The 16,570-nt window shown below is 47.0% G+C and overlaps 1 protein-coding gene across 1 annotated transcript in view; it reads right to left on the bottom strand.

The window, feature by feature from the left end:
• Positions 1–12,039, bottom strand: part of MXD1 (MAX dimerization protein 1) — a 34,511-nt gene extending 22,472 nt beyond the window's left edge. Inside the window, exon 1 of the mRNA XM_073569080.1 lies at positions 11,741–12,039. Coding sequence (XP_073425181.1) covers positions 11,741–11,813 — 73 coding nt within the window. The 5' untranslated portion in view covers positions 11,814–12,039. The remainder of the gene's footprint in view (positions 1–11,740) is intronic.
• Positions 12,040–16,570: the final 4,531 nt, after the last annotated feature.

Genomic DNA, 16,570 nt, shown 5'->3' with positions numbered 1-16,570 from the left:
TTCCCCAGCAACAGCCCAGAAACCTGAAAGATCTGGAGAAGATCTGTATGGGGTAGCGAGCCAAAATCCCTGCTGCAGTGTGTGCAAACTTAGTCAAGAACTACAGGAAATATCTGACCTCTGTAATTGCAAACACGGGATTTCTGTACCAAATATTAAGTTTTTTGTTTCAATTGTATCGAATACTTATTCCATGCAATAAAATGCAAATTAGAGTCGAATGTACCTACAATAAAAATTACAGACCTCTCCATTCTTTGTAAGTGGGAAAACTTGAAAATCGGCAGTGTATCAGATACTTATTTTCCCCACTGTGAATATAAGGACACTGCTGTGCACAGATCAGTGGGGCAGGTGACAGACATATCATACACTGTATATATATATATATATATATATATATATATATATATACACACACACACACACACACACACACACACACACATATATATATATACAGTGGGTATGGAAAGTATTCAGACCCCTTTGAATTTTTCACTCTGTTTCATTGCAGCCATTTGGTAAATTCAAAAAAAGTTCATTTTTTTTCTCATTAATGTACACTTTGCACCCCATCTTGACTGGAAAAAACAGAAATGTAGATTTTTTTGCAAATTAAAAAAAGAAAATCTGAAATATCATTTTCACAAGTATTCAGACCCTTTGCACAGACGCTCATATTTAAGTCACATGCTGTCCATTTCCTTGTGATCCTTCTTGATGGTTCTACTCCTTCATTGGAGTCCATCTGTGTTTAATTAAACTGATAGGACTTGATTTGTAAAGGCACACACCTGTCTATATAAGACCTCACAGCTCACAGTGCATGTCAATCCAAATGAGAATCATGGGGTCAAAGGAAATGGCCAAGGAGCTCAGAGACAGAATTGCGCAAGGCACAGATCTGGCCAAGGTAAGGCCGGTTTCACACTAGCGCATTTTCAGCGCGCGCACGGCCGGGGGTAGCTCCGCCCCCGAGCCGGCTCTCTGCCCGGCGTGCCCGCCCCTTCCTTGTAGCGCCGCCTCCTAGCGGACAGCGGCGCCTGCGATCGGCGCACCCTATCTTTAGCATAGGGTGCGCCGATCGTGCGCAGGCCGTGCGCTAGTTGCGCTTTGACCTGCGCTGCGCACTTTTGACGGTGCGCCGTGCGCGCCAAAATCCGAAAAGTTTGATTTTGGCGCGCACGGCGCACCGTCAAAAGTGCGCAGCGCAGGTCAAAGCGCAACTAGCGCACGGCCTGCGCACGATCGGCGCACCCTATGCTAAAGATAGGGTGCGCCGATCGCAGGCGCCGCTGTCCGCTAGGAGGCGGCGCTACAAGGAAGGGGCGGGCACGCCGGGCAGAGAGCCGGCTCGGGGGCGGAGCTACCCCCGGCCGTGCGCGCGCTGAAAATGCGCTAGTGTGAAATCGGCCTTACAAAAGAGTTTCTGCAGTACTCAAGGTTCCTAATAGCACAGTGGCCTCCATAATCCTTAAATGGAAGAAGTTTGGGACCATCAGAAGTCTTCCTAGACCTGGCCGTCCAGCCAAACTGAGTAAATGTGGGAGAAGAACCTTGATGAAGGAGGTAAAGAAGAACTCCAAGATCACTGTCGCTGAGCTCCACAGATGCAGTAGGGAGATGGGAGAAAGTTCCACAAAGTCAACTATCACTGCAGCCATCCACCAGTCAGGCCTTTATGGCAGAGTGGCCCAACGGAAGCCTCTCCTCAGTGCAAAACATATGAAAGCCCGCATAGAGTTTGCTAAAACACACATGAAGGATTCCCAGACTATGAGAAATAAGATTCTCTGGTCTGATGAAACGAAGACAGACCTTTTTGGTGATAATTCTAAGCAGTATGTGTGGCGAAAAATCAGGCACTGCTCATCACCTGCCCAATACAATCCCAACAGTGAAACATGGTGGTGGCAGCATCATGCTATGGGGTGTTTTTCAGTTGCAATAATAATAATAATACATTTTATTTCTATAGCGCCGAAATATTCCGCAGCACTTTACATTTCAGAGGGGACTTGTACAGACGATAGACATAACAGCATAACAGTAATCACATAGATCATAACAGATACAAGAGGGCCCTGCTCACAAGCTTACAATCTATGAGGAAAAAGGGGAGACACGAAAGGTGGGTGGTAACAATTGCCCTGATTATTCGGACCAGCCATAATGCAGGGACAGGACGACTGGTTGCCATTGAAGGAAACATGAATGCGGCCAAGTACAGAGATATCCTGGATGAAAGCCTCTTCCAGAGTGCTCTGGACCTCAGACTTGGCCGAAGGTTCACCTTCCAACAAGACAATGACCCTAAGCACACAGCTAAGGAGTGGCTTCAGAGCAACTCTGAGACCATTCTTGACTGGCCCAGCCAGAGCCCTGACCTAAACCCAATTGAGCATCTCTGCAGAGACCTGAAAATGGCTATCCACCAACGTTCACCATCCAACCTGACGGAACTGGAGAGAATCTGCAAGGAAGAATGGCAGAGGATCCCCAAATCCAGGTGTGAAAAACTTGCTGCATCATTCCCAAGACGACCCATGGCTGTACTAGCTCAAAAGGGTGCTCTACTCAATACTGAGCAAAGGGTCTGAATACTTATGACCATGTGCTATCAGTTTTTCTTTTTTAATAAATTTGCAAAAATTTCTACATTTCTGTTTTTCTCAATCAAAATGGGGTGCAGAGTCTACATTAGTGAGAAAAAAAAACAAAACTTTTTTTGACTTAAGAACTGTCTACAAATATCTCAAGGGCTGTCACATTGCAGAAGGATCATCTTTATTCTCATTTGCACAAGGAAAGACTAGAAGCAATGGGATGAAACTGAATGGGAGGAGACACAGATTAGATATTAAAAAAAGCTTTTTGACAGGGTGATCAATGACTGGAACAGGCTGCCACGAGAGGTGGTGAGTTCTCCTTCAATAGAAGTCTTCAAGCAGAGGCTGGACAGACATCTGACTGGGATGATTTAGCGAATCCTGCTTTGAGCAAGGGGTTGGACCAGATGGCCCAGGATGTCCCTTCCAACTCTACCATTCTATGAATTTACCAAATGGCTGCAATGAAAGAGTAAAAATTTAAAGGGGTCTGAATACTTTCTGTACCCATTGGATACGAGGACACTGCTGTACACGGATCAGTGGAGCCGGTGACGGACATAATACACATATATACAGTTGTATGAAAAAAGTGTTTGCCCCCTTCCTGATTTCCTATTCTTTTGCATGCTTGTTACAACTAAATGTTTCAGATCACAAAACAAATTTAAATATTAGACAAAGATAACACAAGTAATCACCAAAAGCAGCTTTAACCCCTTCATGACATGTGCCGTACATGTACAGAGCGTGTCGTATCTCTCCCTTTGATGTGGGCTCTGGCGCTGATCCCACATCTTTCCCGACACGTCAGCTGGTTTGATCAGCTGACATGTGCCCCTAACAGCCGCGGGTGGAATTGCGATCCATCAGTGACTGTTAGCTTGTCATATGCAAACGTCAATCTCTGACAACGGTATTTAATGTGATCGCACCGGAAGCGCATCACTAATCCTGCCCATGTCACATGGCCGCGGGTCGTCAATGGGCCGACTAGCAGACGATCGCAGCTTTTAGTTTCCTATGGAGACTATTGAAGCAAGTGAAAAGAAACTATAAATCACTCCCCCAAACAATTAAAAAAAACAAACACATATTTGGTATCACCGTTTTTAGAATCACCCGATCTATCAATATATAAAAAGAATTAATCCGATCGGTAAAGGGCATAGCAAAAAAAAAAAAAAGCCAAAACGCCAGAATTACGGTATTTTTTTTAGCGGCAACATTGCATTAAAATGCAATAACAGGCAATCAAAAGATCGTTACTGCACCAAAATGGTATCAATAAAAACTTCAGCTCGGCACACAAAAAATACCGTAAGCCCTCATCCAGCCAGAGATCATGAAAAATGGAGACGTTACGCGTCTGAAAATATAACGGAATTTTACCAAAATTTGGATTTTTTTTTACATCACTTAAATAAAAAAGAAACACACATATTTGGTATAGACAAACTCGTAATGACCTGGAGAACCATAATGGCAGGTCAGTTTTAGCATTTGGTGCACAAGGTAAATAACAAAAACAAAAACTGTAGTGGAATTGCACTTTTTTTTGCAATTTCACTGCACTTGGAATTATTTTCCCTTTTTCCAGTACATGATATGGTAAAACCAATGAAGTCATTCAAAAGTACAACTCGTCCCACAAAAAAACAAGCCCTCACATGGCCATATTGACAGAAAAAAAAGAAAAAATTAAATAAATAAAAATTAAGGCTCCGGGAAGAAGGGGCGCAAAAACAGAAACGCAAAAACGAAAATGGGCTGCGGCGTGAAGGGGTTAAATGAACGTCTTTATTAAGGGAAAAAGAGATCCAAACCTACAGGGCCCTTTGTGGAAAAAGTGATTGAAACCCCCCCCCTTCCCTCTTAAAACATAAACCACAGCTAATTTATAACATCTTTGGGAAGCTGAGTACAAATTCCCTATTCACACCCAGGCCTGATTACTGCCACACTTGTTCTCAATCAAGAAATCTCTTGAATAGGACCTGCCTGACAAAGGTGAGTAAACAAAATGATCCTCAAAAGCTAGAAATTATGCTTTGATCCAAAGAAGTTCTGGAACAAAAGAGAAACAAATTAATTGAGATCTATCAGCCTGGAAAAGGTTATAGAGCCATTTCTCAAGCTTTGGGACTCCAGCGAACCACAGCGAGAGCCATTATCCCCAAATGGCAAAAACATGAAACAGTGGTGAACCTTGGCTGACCAAAATTACGCCAAAAGCGCAGCAATGATTCATTCAAGAGGTCACAATAGAACCCACAACAACATCCAAGGAACTGCAGGGATCACTTGCCTCAGTTAAGGGTTCATGACTCCATAAGAAAGACTGGGCAAAAATGAACTGCACATCAGTTTCAAGACAAAAAACAATGCTGAACAATAGGAACATAAAATATTGTCTCAGTTTTGCCAGAAAACATTTTGATGATCCCCAAGACTTTTGGGAGAATACTCTATGCACTGACGAGACAACTTTTTGGAAGGTGTACGTCCCATTACATCTGGCGTAGAAGTAACACAGCATTTCGGAGAAGGAACATCATACCAAGAGTAAAATATGGTGGTGGTAGTGTGATGGTCTGGGGCCGTTTTGCTGCTTCAGGACCTGGAAGACTTGCTGTGGTAAATGGAATCATGCATTCTGCTATCTTCCAAAAATCCTTAAGGAGAATGTCTGGCATCTGTTCCTGACCTCAAGCTGAAGCGCACTTGGGTTATGCAGCAGGACAATGATCCAAAACACACCAGCAACTCCACCTCTGAATGGCTTAAGAAAAACAAAATAAGACCTCTGAGTGGCCTAGTCAAAGTTCTGACCTTAAGCCAGTAGAGATACGGTGGCATGACCTTAAAAAGGCAGTTCATGCTCGGAAACCCTCCAATGTGGCTGAATTACAACAATTCTACAAAGATGAGTGGGCCAAAATTCCTCCAGAGCGTTGTCAACGACTCACTGCCAGTTATCGCAAATACTTGATTGCAGTTGTTGTTGATAAGGGTGGCCCAACTGGTTATTAGGTTTAGGGGACAATCACTTAATCACACAGGGCATGTGGGGTTGGATTTCTTTTTCCCTTAATTTTATTATTAAGCCTTCAGTTAAAAACTGCATTTTGTTCTTACTTGTGTTATCTTTGTCTAATTTGTACATTTGGTGATCGGAAACATTTAAGCATGATAAACATGCAAAAGAAAAGGAAATCAGTAAGGGGGCAAATACTTTCACACAACTATATATGTAGGCACCGCTGTGCATGGATCAGTGAGGAGGTGACGGACACATCACACACTGTATATACACATATATATGAGGACAGCGCTGTACACGGATCAGGGAGGAGGTGACGGACACATTACACACTGTACATATACATATATATATATATATGAGGACAGCGCTGTGCACGGATCAGTGAGGAGGTGACGGACACATCACACACTGTATATACACATATATATGAGGACAGCGCTGTGCACGGATCAGGGAGGAGGTGACGGACACATCACACACTGTATATATACAAATATATATGAGGACAGCGCTGTGCACGAATCAGGAAGGAGGTGACGGACACATCACACACTGTATATACACATCTATATGAGGACAGCGCTGTGAACGGATCAGGGAGGAGGTGACGGACACATCACACACTGTATATATACACATATATATGAGGACAGCGCTGTGCACGGATCAGTGAGGAGGTGACGGACACATCACACACTGTATATACACATATATATGAGGACAGCGCTGTGCACGGATCAGGGAGGAGGTGACGGACACATCACACACTGTATATACACATATATATGAGGACAGCGCTGTGCACGGATCAGGGAGGAGGTGACGGACACATCACACACTGTACATATATATGAGGACAGCGCTGTGCACGGATCAGTGAGGAGGTGACGGACACATCACACACTGTATATACACATATATGAGGACAGCACTGTGCACGGATCAGTGAGGAGGTGACGGACACATCACATATATATGAAGACAGCGCTGTGCACGGATCAGTGAGGAGGTGACGGACACATCACACACTGTATATACACACATATATGAGGACAGCGCTGTGCACGGTTCAGTGAGGAGGTGACGGACACATCACACACTGTATATACACATATGAGGACAGCGCTGTGCACGGATCAGTGAGGAGGTGACGGTCACATCACACACTGTATATACACATATATGAGGACAGCACTGTGCACGGATCAGTGAGGAGGTGACGGACACATCACACACTGTATATACACATATATGAGGACAGCACTGTGCACGGATCAGTGAGGAGGTGACGGACACATCACATATATATGAGGACAGCGCTGTGCACGGATCAGTGAGGAGGTGACGGACACATCACACACTGTATATACACACATATATGAGGACAGCGCTGTGCACGGTTCAGTGAGGAGGTGACGGACACATCACACACTGTATATACACATATGAGGACAGCGCTGTGCACGGATCAGTGAGGAGGTGACGGACACATCACACACTGTATATATACACATACACTCACTGGCCACTTTATTAGGTACACCTGTCCAACTGTGTGTTAAGACTTAATTTCTAATCTGCCAATCACATGGCGGCAACTCAGTGCATTTAGGCATGTAGACATGGTCAAGACAATCTCCTGCAGTTCAAACCGAGCATCAGTATGGGGAAGAAAGGTGATTTGAGTGCCTTTGAACGTGGCATGATTGTTGGTGCCAGAAGGGCTGGTCTGAGTATTTCAGAAACTGCTGATCTACTGGGATTTTCACGCACAACCATCTCTAGGGTTTACAGAGAATGGTCCGAAAAAGAAAAAAAATCCAGTGAGCGGCAGTTCTGTGGCCGGAAATGCCTTGTTGATGCCAGAGGTCAGAGGAGAATGGGCAGACTGGTTCGAGCTGATAGAAAGGCAACAGTGACTCAAATTGCCACCCGTTACAACCAAGGTAGGCAGAAGAGCATCTCTGAACGCACAGTGCGTCGAACTTTGAGGCAGATGGGCTACAGCAGCAGAAGACCACACCGGGTACCACTCCTCTCAGCAAAGAACAGGAAACTGAGGCTACAATTTGCACAAGCTCATCGAAATTGGACAGTAGAAGATTGGAAAAACGTTGCCTGGTCTGATGAGTCTCGATTTCTGCTGCGACATTCGGATGGTAGGGTCAGAATTTGGCGTAAACAACATGAAAGCATGGATCCATCCTGCCTTGTATCAACGGTTCAGGCTGGTGGTGGTGGTGTCATGGTGTGGGGAATTTTTTCTTGGCACTCTTTGGGCCCCTTGGTACCAATTGAGCATCGTTGCAACGCCACAGCCTACCTGAGTATTGTTGCTGACCATGTCCATCCCTTTATGACCACAATGTACCCAACATCTGATGGCTACTTTCAGCAGGATAATGCGCCATGTCATAAAGCTCGAATCATCTCAGATTGGTTTCTTGAACATGACAATGAGTTCACTGTACTCAAATGGCCTCCTCAGTCACCAGATCTCAATCCAATAGAGCATCTTTGGGATGTGGTGGAACGGGAGATTCGCATCAGGGATGTGCAGCCGACAAATCTGCGCCAACTGTGTGATGCCATCATGTCAATATGGTCCAAAATCTCTGAGGAATGCTTCCAGCACCTTGTTGAATCTCTGCCACGAAGAATTGAGGCAGTTCTGAAGGCAAAAGGGGGTCCAACCCGTTACTAGCATGGTGTACCTAATAAAGTGGCCAGTGAGTGTATATATGAGGACAGCGCTGTGCACGGATCAGGGAGGAGGTGACGGACACAACACACTGCATATACACATATATATGAGGACAGCGCTGTGCACGGATCAGTGAGGAGGTGACGGACACATCACACACTGTATATACACATCTATATGAGGACAGCGCTGTGCACGGATCAGTGAGGAGGTGACGGACACATCACACACTGTATATACACACATATATGAGGACAGCGCTGTGCACGGATCAGTGAGGAGGTGACGGTCACATCACACACTGTATATATGCACATATATATGAGGACAGCGCTGTGCACGGATTAGTGAGGAGGTGACGGACACATCACACACTGTATATACACATATGAGGACAGCGCTGTGCACGGATCAGTGAGGAGGTGACGGACACATCACATACTGTATATACACACACATGAGGACAGCGCTGTGCACGGATCAGTGAGGAGGTGGCGGACACATCACACACTGTATATACACATATATATGAGGACAGCGCTGTGCACGGATCAGGGAGGAGGTGACGGACACATCACACACTGTACATATATATGAGGACAGCGCTGTGCACGGATCAGTGAGGAGGTGACGGACACATCACATATATATGAGGACAGCGCTGTGCACGGATCAGTGAGGAGGTGACGGACACATCACACACTCTGTATATACACATATGAGGACAGCGCTGTGCACGGATCAGTGAGGAGGTGACGGACACATCACATATATATGAGGACAGCGCTGTGCACGGATCAGTGAGGAGGTGACGGACACATCACACACTGTATATACACATATATGAGGACAGCACTGTGCACGGATCAGTGAGGAGGTGACGGACACATCACATATATATGAGGACAGCGCTGTGCACGGATCAGTGAGGAGGTGACGGACACATCACACACTCTGTATATACACATATGAGGACAGCGCTGTGCACGGATCAGTGAGGAGGTGACGGACACATCACACACTGTATATACACATATATATTAGGACAGCGCTGTGCACGGATCAGTGAGGAGGTGACGGACACATCACACGCTGTATATACACATATATATGAGGACAGCGCTGTGCACGGATCAGGGAGGAGGTGACGGACACATCACACACTGTATATATACACATGAGGACAGCGCTGTGCACGGATCAGGGAGGAGGTGACGGACACATCACACACTGTATATACACATATATATGAGGACAGCGCTGTGCACGGATCAGGGAAGAGGTGACGGACACATCACACACTGTATATACACATATATGAGGACAGCGCTGTGCACGGATCAGTGAGGAGGTGACGGACACATCACACACTGTATATATACACATGAGGACAGCGCTGTGCACGGATCAGTGAGGAGGTGACGGACACATCACACACTGTATATACACATATATGAGGACAGCGCTGTGCACGGATCAGGGAAGAGGTGACGGACACATCACACACTGTATATACACATATGAGGACAGCGCTGTGCACGGATCAGTGAGGAGGTGACGGACACATCACACACTGTATATACACATATATATGAGGACAGCGCTGTGCACGGATCAGTGAGGAGGTGACGGACACATCACACGCTGTATATACACATATATATGAGGACAGCGCTGTGCACGGATCAGGGAGGAGGTGACGGACACATCACACACTGTATATACACATATATGAGGACAGCGCTGTGCACGGATCAGTGAGGAGGTGACGGACACATCACACACTGTATATACACATATATATGAGGACAGTGCTGTGCACGGATCAGGGAAGAGGTGACGGACACATCACACACTGTATATATACACAGGAGGACAGCGCTGTGCACGGATCAGGGAGGAGGTGACGGACACATCACACACTGTATATACACATATATAGGAGGACAGTGCTGTGCACGAATCAGGGAGGAGGTGACGGACACATCACACACTGTATATACACATATATATGAGGACAGCGCTGTGCACGGATCAGGGAAGAGGTGACGGACACATCACACACTGTATATACACATATGAGGACAGCGCTGTGCACGGATCAGTGAGGAGGTGACGGACACATCACACACTGTATATACACATATATATGAGGACAGCGCTGTGCACGGATCAGTGAGGAGGTGACGGACACATCACACGCTGTATATACACATATATATGAGGACAGCGCTGTGCACGGATCAGGGAGGAGGTGACGGACACATCACACACTGTATATACACATATGAGGACAGCGCTGTGCACGGATCAGTGAGGAGGTGACGGACACATCACACACTGTATATACACATATATGAGGACAGCACTGTGCACGGATCAGTGAGGAGGTGACGGACACATCACATATATATGAGGACAGCGCTGTGCACGGATCAGTGAGGAGGTGACGGACACATCACACACTCTGTATATACACATATGAGGACAGCGCTGTGCACGGATCAGTGAGGAGGTGACGGACACATCACACACTGTATATACACATATATATTAGGACAGCGCTGTGCACGGATCAGTGAGGAGGTGACGGACACATCACACGCTGTATATACACATATATATGAGGACAGCGCTGTGCACGGATCAGGGAGGAGGTGACGGACACATCACACGCTGTATATATACACATATATATGAGGACAGCGCTGTGCACGGATCAGGGAGGAGGTGACGGACACATCACACGCTGTATATACACATATATATGAGGACAGCGCTGTGCACGGATCAGTGAGGAGGTGACGGACACATCACACGCTGTATATACACATATATATGAGGACAGCGCTGTGCACGGATCAGGGAGGAGGTGACGGACACATCACACACTGTATATACACATATATATGAGGACAGCGCTGTGCACGGATCAGTGAGGAGGTGACGGACACATCACACACTGTATATACATATATATGAGGACAGCGCTGTGCACGGATCAGGGAGGAGGTGACGGACACATCACACACTGTATATATACACATGAGGACAGCGCTGTGCACGGATCAGTGAGGAGGTGACGGACACATCACACACTGTATATACACATATGAGGACAGCGCTGTGCACGGATCAGTGAGGAGGTGACGGACACATCACACACTGTATATACACATATATATGAGGACAGCGCTGTGCACGGATCAGTGAGGAGGTGACGGACACATCACACGCTGTATATACACATATATATGAGGACAGCGCTGTGCACGGATCAGGGAGGAGGTGACGGACACATCACACGCTGTATATACACGGGTCACACGTGACTCTGCGCCGGCTCCCGTCCAGGCTGGGGCGCACACATCCTCTCACCTCTCTCCCTCCGCTCCAGATACTCCGCCGCCTCCAGCAGCATCTGGATGTTGACACAGACCGAGGCCGCCATGTTTCCAGCACCGGGAGCAGGAGAGAGTAGTGGTGGTGACAGGGCACGGTGTAGCGGAGGAGGTGGTGACAGGCCGCGGGCGGAGCAGTGTGCAGTGTGCGCCGGGCTGGCCGCTCAGTGTCCTCAGCCTTGTCCCGGTGTCTAAGTAACCGACTCTATGGGGGAAGTGCTGGGATTGTTGTTTATCTGCTCCTGCTAGACACGCCCCTTTCTCGCCTGCGCAGACACGCCTACTGGCACAGTGGCGAGACTCGATTGGTCACGTTTCCGCGGCACAGTTCCAACCCTCTCCGTGCTATTGGTCTTCCTGACACATGGGGCCGACCAATAGAACATCTGGAGGGCGGGGCAGGAATTGCTGTCAACAGACTTTGGCTGTGATTGGCCAATGATGGCAAATGACACACCCATACTATGCTGTGGACACGCCCATACAGCTGTTTGCCCATCTGATTGGGCCGCTCCTGGAAATGTGTCCCGTCCGTGGAGGCAGTGACGTCATCACCTGGCAGGACACTAACATGTAGTTCTCGCTAGCTAGGCGCTAGCAGCTCCACGTGTCAGTGTGCGGACAGCACGGGCTGCTCGCTGTGCTGCAGGAAGGGGTAGCCTGCTGTGTATGGAGAGCTGCAGCGCTACAGTGCAGAGCATGGCTCGCTGCTGGTGACGTCACGGCGGAGCGCAGCTGTCACTCACAGCAGGGACCCCCTCCGTGACGTCACCCGTATTGTCTCTGGAAATAGACCGCATTACGTAATGTGGGTGGCTGACAGGGCACGTGACGAGGGGGCTTCACTGTGGCGCCACGTGATTTGGAACATTGCTGCAGTGCAAAATCCCCGAGAGCGGCCGTGACCGACCCCACAGGAGGGGCAGTGACACACTAGGGGCGGCCTGTCACTGCTCGGGTCTGGAGGGCCACATTGCAGTGCACGGACCGTCCTGACCCCATCACATACTGCTATACAGCCGTCACGCTCGGGTCTGCAGCCCTCCTGACCAGCATCATTAGTGCTCCAGACAGCTCCTCTGGCTGTTATAACCTGCTGCCAATGCTCTGTATAGGCCTCCCCAATCACAGAGCCGCCCTACTGATAAGCTTCCCTGGCTGAATCCGTCTCCACAAGAGGAGGCAAAGCCACCAAGGAGCATCATGGAGCCACCTCCGATCCACAGCCCGAAAAGATCACGCCCCAACCGCCTGTGGCTCCTGTGTGAGGTTCTCAGCACTTTGGAGGTGAATGTTCTTGGGTTTCAGGGTCATTTACTATGAGGCTTACCGTACAAACGGAAACGTCCGTGCCGGCTGCCACCAGGACGTGCTGCAGTCACTTAAAGGGAACCTGGCCCCAGGGTTAGCCGCTACGAGTTACGGCCATCACTTTCCGGGCTGATGCACAGCATCGTGTAATGCTCTATAGCTGCACCCGACCAACAAGAGAAGAGAAATAACATTTATTATACTCATCCAGTGAGGCAGTCCGATGGGTGTCACAGGTCCGGCGCCTCCCATCTTCTTGCGATGCCGCGCTCCTGCTTGCTTCATGGCTCTCCGGCATCGCGCTCCTGCGCAGGCGTACTTCTCTGTCCTGTTGAGGGCAGAGCACAGTCCTGCAATGCGCAGGCGCTTGGGCCTCTCTGACCTTTCCCGGCGCCTGCACACTGCAGTACTTTACACTACCCTCAAAAGGGCACATAAGTACGCCTGCGCAGGAGCGTGATGAAGCAAGCAGGAGGGCAGCATTGCAAGAAGATGGGAGGCACCGGACCTGCGACACCCATCGGACCGGACTGCACAGTACCGCCGCCGGGGCAGTATAATAAAACTTATTTTTCTTCTCTTGCAGGTCGGATCGGGGGCTGATATACGGCATTATAGGATGCTGTAGATAAACCCTGAAAAGCAGTGGCCGTATCTTATAGCGGCCAAAACAGCGACCGGTTCCCTTTAAGGCTGTGACCACAGGTATGCAATAAGCACAGTCCCGGCCACATTCCGACTAGACTGTTTCCAGCCTCACTCTACACTTGCATTGGGCGAGGTTGTCCCAATGCAGTCGGAATGTGGAAGAATGCATATTGCACACTGGCAGTCACGTCACCGCTGCTCCCGGCGCCGGACAGTCCTCATCGGCAAAAGAAGAAAAATAAGTTTTATGGAGAATTCTTATAGCGTGCAGTGTGCACAATGTGAGGACTCACAAGTCTGCAGTCCCGTAAGAGTAACTGAAGATTTGTAGTTCAAGACTGGACATCACCTTTAAGGGATTGAATAATTCTGAGCCTGCAGTAGTCAGTAAAAGTGCAATTGTCTGAGAATTTGGAGAAACTGCTTCTTATATTAGTTGTGTTGAGCTACAGTGGCATGGTTGGGCCCCCCTGGTCAAAATTACCGTTATTATGAACAGTTATGCAAGTAGAGATGGAATGATCTCTAAAAGGCCCACGGTTAAAGATGACACATTTCAGCAATATATATAATGCCATTTTTATATTTTAATGGGTTAATGCAAATGTTTGTGCACCCTTGGAGAGTTGTATGCTCAGATAAATTTGACCTAGGCCAGACCTTAGCCTGTTAGGGTTATGGCTTGTTCACCTATTAGGAAAGGCCAGATGATGCAAATTTCCCAGCTTTATAAAAATCCAGCCTACTCTAGCCTTGTGCCAAAAAACAGCAGTCATGGGTTCTAAGTAACTGCTAGCACCCTGAAAATAAAAATGGTGGCGGCCCAAAAGCAAGAGAAGGCTATAAGAAGATAGCAAAGCATTTTCAAGTTGCCTTTTCCCCAGTAGTTAAGAAATGGCAATTAACAGAAACAGTGGAGGTCAAGATAAGGTCTGGAAGACCAAGCTAAATTTCAGTGAGAGCTGCTCGTAGGATTGCTAGAGAGTCTTGACTGCAAAAGACCTTCAGAAAGATTTATCAGACTCTGCAGTTGTGGTGTATTGTTCTACTGTTCAGAGACACCTGCACAAATATGGCCTTCATGGAAAAGTCATCAGAAGAAAACCCCTGCCGTGTCCTCTTCATAAAATTCAGCATCAGAAGTATGCAAAAGAACATCTAAACAACTCTGAAGCATTTGGAAACAAGTCTTGTGGACCGATGAGGTTAAAGAGTATATGTGGAGAAAAAAGGTCAGAGAATTTCAGGAAAAGAACATCTCACCAACTATTAAGCATGGGGGTGGATCAATCATGCTTTGGGGTTGTATTGAGGCCAATAGGGTGGGGAACATTTCATGGATAGAGAGAAGAATTTATTGAAATTTCAACAAATTCTTGATGCAAACATAACATCATCTGTTAAAAAGCTGAAGTTGAAAAGAAGATGGCTTCTACAACGGATAATGATCCCAAATACACGTCAAAATCCACAATAGGTGCAGGCTGAAGGTTTTACAATGGCCCTCACAGTCCCCTGATCTGAACAGCATTGAAAATCTGTGGCTAGACCTCAAAATAGCAGTGCATGCAAGACGACCCAGGAATCTCACAGAACTGGAAGAACTTTCCAAGGAAGAATGGATGAAAGACACTGAAACAAGAATTGAAAGACCCTTGGCTGTCTGCAAAAAGCATTTACAAGGTGTGATATTTGCAAAAGTGCGTGCTGAGGCACTAACCATGCAGGGTGCCCAAACTTTTGCATTGGCCCATTTTCCTTTTTGTAATTTTTAAAATGTAAAAAATGACTTTTTTTTTGCCTAAAATACAAAGGAAATGTGTCATCTTTAGGTTTAGCCCTTTTAGGCTAGTTTCATATTAGCGCTTTTTGCGCAGTGTTAGGAGCGCACATGAAACGCATGTGAAAAGCGCATACAAATGCTGGTAAACGCTGCGTTTTTTGTAACATTGTGCGCATAATGACTAAAAATCGCAGCATTTGTATGCGTTTTCATGCATTTGCATTTTTTATGCGCAATAAACTAGAGAAAAAATTCTTGCAACACACTCCACCAATGGGAAAGCAGTGGGCGTGTCTTATGGAAATTCTTTATATAGCCCCTTTTTACAGCTGAATTCTTCACATTTGCTTGCATTTGACTTGAGAAACATGGATCTGCGCTGGAAGAGCTTTTACTTGGATCTGGACATGAGAATGGCTCAGGCTTATGCCGTTGCTTGCCATGAACAGAGGGAGAGAGAGAGGCAGCGAAGACGGCAGCAGCGGCGTATGTGGATACATCCCATTATTGAACTCCGGGAGAGCCGTGGAGCGTACCACACCCTCTACAGCGAGCTCCAGGCAAACCCGGAGAAATTTACGGATTATACCCGGATGACCCAAGAAACCTTTCACTATTTGCTTGGTCGGGTACAAGAAGCCATCCGGAGACAGGACACGCAGCTCCGCTGTGCGATTCCTCCTGAGGAACGGCTCCTGGTCACATTAAGGTACGTAGTTTTCATAAACCAATGGCTGCTGATTTTTCTTGGTTGTGACATGTACTCTTCAAAATAGTTCAGCCATGTCGTTAACTAAAAAAAGCTGCGGTAATTTTTTCATGGCATGTATTGAACCAAAGGCTGCAGAATTTTTTTTTTTTTTTTTTTTTTTGGGGGGGGGGTTTAATTAAACGTGTGAAAAAAATTACGTATACACAAATATTAATTATTGTTTTCTTTGTGTTACAGATTCCTGGCTGATGGAGAGACCCTCTCGTCACTGCACTTCCAGTACCGGATTGGAATCTCCACGTTGTCTGGAATTGTTGCGGACACCTGCCGGGCTCTCTGGAACGTTCTCTGTC

Source organism: Dendrobates tinctorius, unplaced genomic scaffold, assembly GCF_039654945.1.
Source record: "Dendrobates tinctorius isolate UK_male_01 unplaced genomic scaffold, ASM3965494v1 ptg000022l, whole genome shotgun sequence".
Taxonomy (NCBI): Eukaryota; Metazoa; Chordata; class Amphibia; order Anura; family Dendrobatidae; genus Dendrobates; species Dendrobates tinctorius.
Note: the sequence above shows the minus strand (reverse complement) of the source record. Positions and strands in the feature narration are given on the sequence as shown.